The sequence below is a fragment of the Poecilia reticulata genome, linkage group LG10 (assembly GCF_000633615.1).
Source record: "Poecilia reticulata strain Guanapo linkage group LG10, Guppy_female_1.0+MT, whole genome shotgun sequence".
NCBI classification, from domain to species: domain Eukaryota; kingdom Metazoa; phylum Chordata; class Actinopteri; order Cyprinodontiformes; family Poeciliidae; genus Poecilia; species Poecilia reticulata.
The window spans coordinates 32742158-32744932 of NC_024340.1; the positions used below are offsets into that span (position 1 = coordinate 32742158).

General features: G+C 47.6%; 1 protein-coding gene across 2 annotated transcripts in view; it reads right to left on the reverse strand.

The window, feature by feature from the left end:
• LOC103471770 (transcription factor COE3-like) overlaps positions 1-2775 on the reverse strand; it is a 119146-nt gene that overhangs the window by 52218 nt on the left and 64153 nt on the right. The window contains exon 7 of one of the 2 annotated variants that reach the window (XM_017307218.1): positions 529-623. In XM_017307218.1, the coding sequence (XP_017162707.1) occupies positions 529-623 (95 nt within the window). The remainder of the gene's footprint in view (positions 1-528; positions 624-2775) is intronic. The other variant, XM_008420951.2, reaches the window with a different exon arrangement.

Consider the following 2775-nt stretch of genomic DNA (forward strand, 5'->3'; position numbering starts at 1 on the left):
GCTTCCTGAGCTAACACGGAGCACATTAGCTTCCTGAGCTAACACGGAGCACATTAGCTTCCTGGTCTTGCAGATTTTGCATGTTTCACTCCGTTTTTAGTGCTATTTAGTGATATTTCATGATTGATGTACCCAAAAGAAATTACTCACAGGAGCATATCTGCTTCGAGCGTTTTGTCGTCTCTCGTTTTTTACCCGTTATTTTTAAATCCAGTTAATTTGATTCGTTGTGCTGCAGCTACGCACACGTACATATGGAGTTGGAAAAGAGACAATTAATGGGGCCACTTTATAAATAATGTGGTTTAAATTTGAAAACTTTGGGTAAAATATCAAGTCTTTTCAAGTAAAGAGCTTCGAGTCGAGTCCCAAGTCAGTCAAGTCCGAGTCTTTCAGCATTTTTTCCAAGTCAAGTCTCAAGTCTTGAATTTAATGACTCGAGTCCAAATCACGTTAGTCGAGTCCCCCCCCCCCTCTGCTGGGGACAGGCAGGTTTAGGGGGCGGGGCTTAACGAACCCGACCAGAACACCTGGCGCTCACCTGGAACCGCCTCATGTCCCGGGGGTTCCCGGCGTTTTTCAGGCAGTTCTGGTTGCACTTCAGGAAGAACTTCAGGAAGAACCTGGAGGGAAACACAAGGTCTGGATCAGGTTTCATTAGATTAGAACCTCCTCTGATGAACCGGGTCAGAACCGCCAAGCAGAGCAGCCGGCCTGAAACCGGCCAGGAATTAATCAAATTTTAATCAAAACTCTTTTTGCTGCTGAATTATTCAATAAATGAGCTGAAATTCAGGTTTTTATATTCTTTAATCTCCATCAGGTTGGAGCAAAGTTCTGTCTGTTCATCTTTCCAGAGTTTTTCCTGATCATTCATGGAGCTTCTTTAGGAATGTGGATGCTGACATTAGCGTTAGCTGCTACATGTTAGCATTCAGATTCTAATTTAGCCTATCATGGGCTAACTGCTTTTAGCCTCCAAAGTCACGATGATAAAACAAAATGAAGTTTGATAAAGTAATAAGAATCTGCAGAAAACACCCTAAACTAGCAATATGAATAAAAACCATGCATGATTTCTCTACATCCACATCCTCACCACTTTTCTCTGTGGGGTCATGAACATGCTGGTGCCTATCTCCAAAGGTCAAAGCTCAAGATGCGGGGTCACCTGGACCCCAGTGGGCGGAAGAGCATGCTAACTCCGTGCAGAACGACGCGGGCTGCTAGCCGATGTAGCTGTGCGTCAGATTTATGGTCGTACCAGGAACACGTGAAAACAAAGGCTTAAAAAACGACATTTATTCTGTTAAAACTTTTAAAATCTGTCATTAATTGATCAAAATGAACAGGTTTAAGCTCAGCTTTATCTGCTTCTCCAGACTCTGCAGGGCCACATAAACCGCTTCGGCGGGCCACAGTTGGTCCCCGGACCTTGAGTTTGCCTCAGTGTGATAATAACAGAGTGAATTTATTGCTGATCAACAATCAGCAAACTATGATTTTATGTTTTGTTTTATTTTGACAGAATGTGACAGGAAGTGGCCACGCCCCTCTCTGCTGCTGATGGAGCCGCTGTGATGAAGATGGCCGCATGATTTACGCCTGGCAGCCGAGGGGCATCGATGTGAGGGGCGGGGGGGCAATAAGAGCTCAGGGCGGGGGGGCTCTGGATGGATGGCGGCCATAATGCCTCCGCCGTGAAATCTGTGCTCATCCGTCTCCTCTTCCTGTTTAATCGCCACATTATGACAATAATAATCCAGCGTTACAACAGACATGTCACATTAACCAGGGGATAACCTCGGGAGGCTCCGCCCCCTGCAGCAAGGCATGCTGGGAAACCTGGAGGAGCAGGTTCCACACGCGGAGCAACAGAGCCGCAGGCCAGGAGGTCAGAGGTCAGGTTTGCCTGCGATGGAGGACTAAGATTCACCAGCGACCTTCTCTGCTTATTGAACTGCTTCATGTACAGATGAACTGTTCAGTTGAAGAACTGTTCAATTGAAGAACTGTTCAGAGGCTCAGATTTATTGAAACATGATGAAAAAGACGACGTTCCTGCAGAATCTCATGACGTTTCACGATGACGTCATGAAGCAGAAACGACCGTCGGCTGCGGCTAAACGAAGTCGGTTTACTGGCTTCACCTCCAGGGTCAACTGGTTTCACTGGTTTGGCTGCAGCTGCAGCCTCATCGCTGCAGCTGCAGCCTCGTCGCTGCAGCTCTTGCCTCGTCGCTGCAGCTCTTGCTCCCGTCAAACGTCGTTTCTGATAATAACCAACTTCAGAAAACAAACTAAACTCTAGTCCAGACGACTCGTCATCACTTTACAGACTGAAGCCGTTTAAATGTCCACATCTTGGTGCCGTTTCTCCTGATGGCTTCAGGTCAGCGCCGCCGTGATTCATCTCCGGCCAGCAGGTGGCGGTAATGAACCAGATGTGCTGCAGACGAACACCCTGCTGTGAGGAACGCCAGAGCTGACGACAGCTGCACCTTCAGAGAGGATCCTGGGATGCGTTCAGGTTCAGTCGTTCATCTCAAAGCTCCTGATAATCTGATGAATCTCCCTCAACTGTCACCAGTCTGACCTGGGGCTCTGTGTCTCCTCACCTCTGACCTTTGACCCCAAAGCAGATCACAGAGCTCCTGCAAACACTGAATGCAGATTTTCCTCCTGAATGTTTTGAATCTTGTGTGAAACCAGAACCAGAATCATAAACCTGCTTCTGTGGCCCGAACCTCACTGAGGGCGCCTGGGGGAGTGTGTG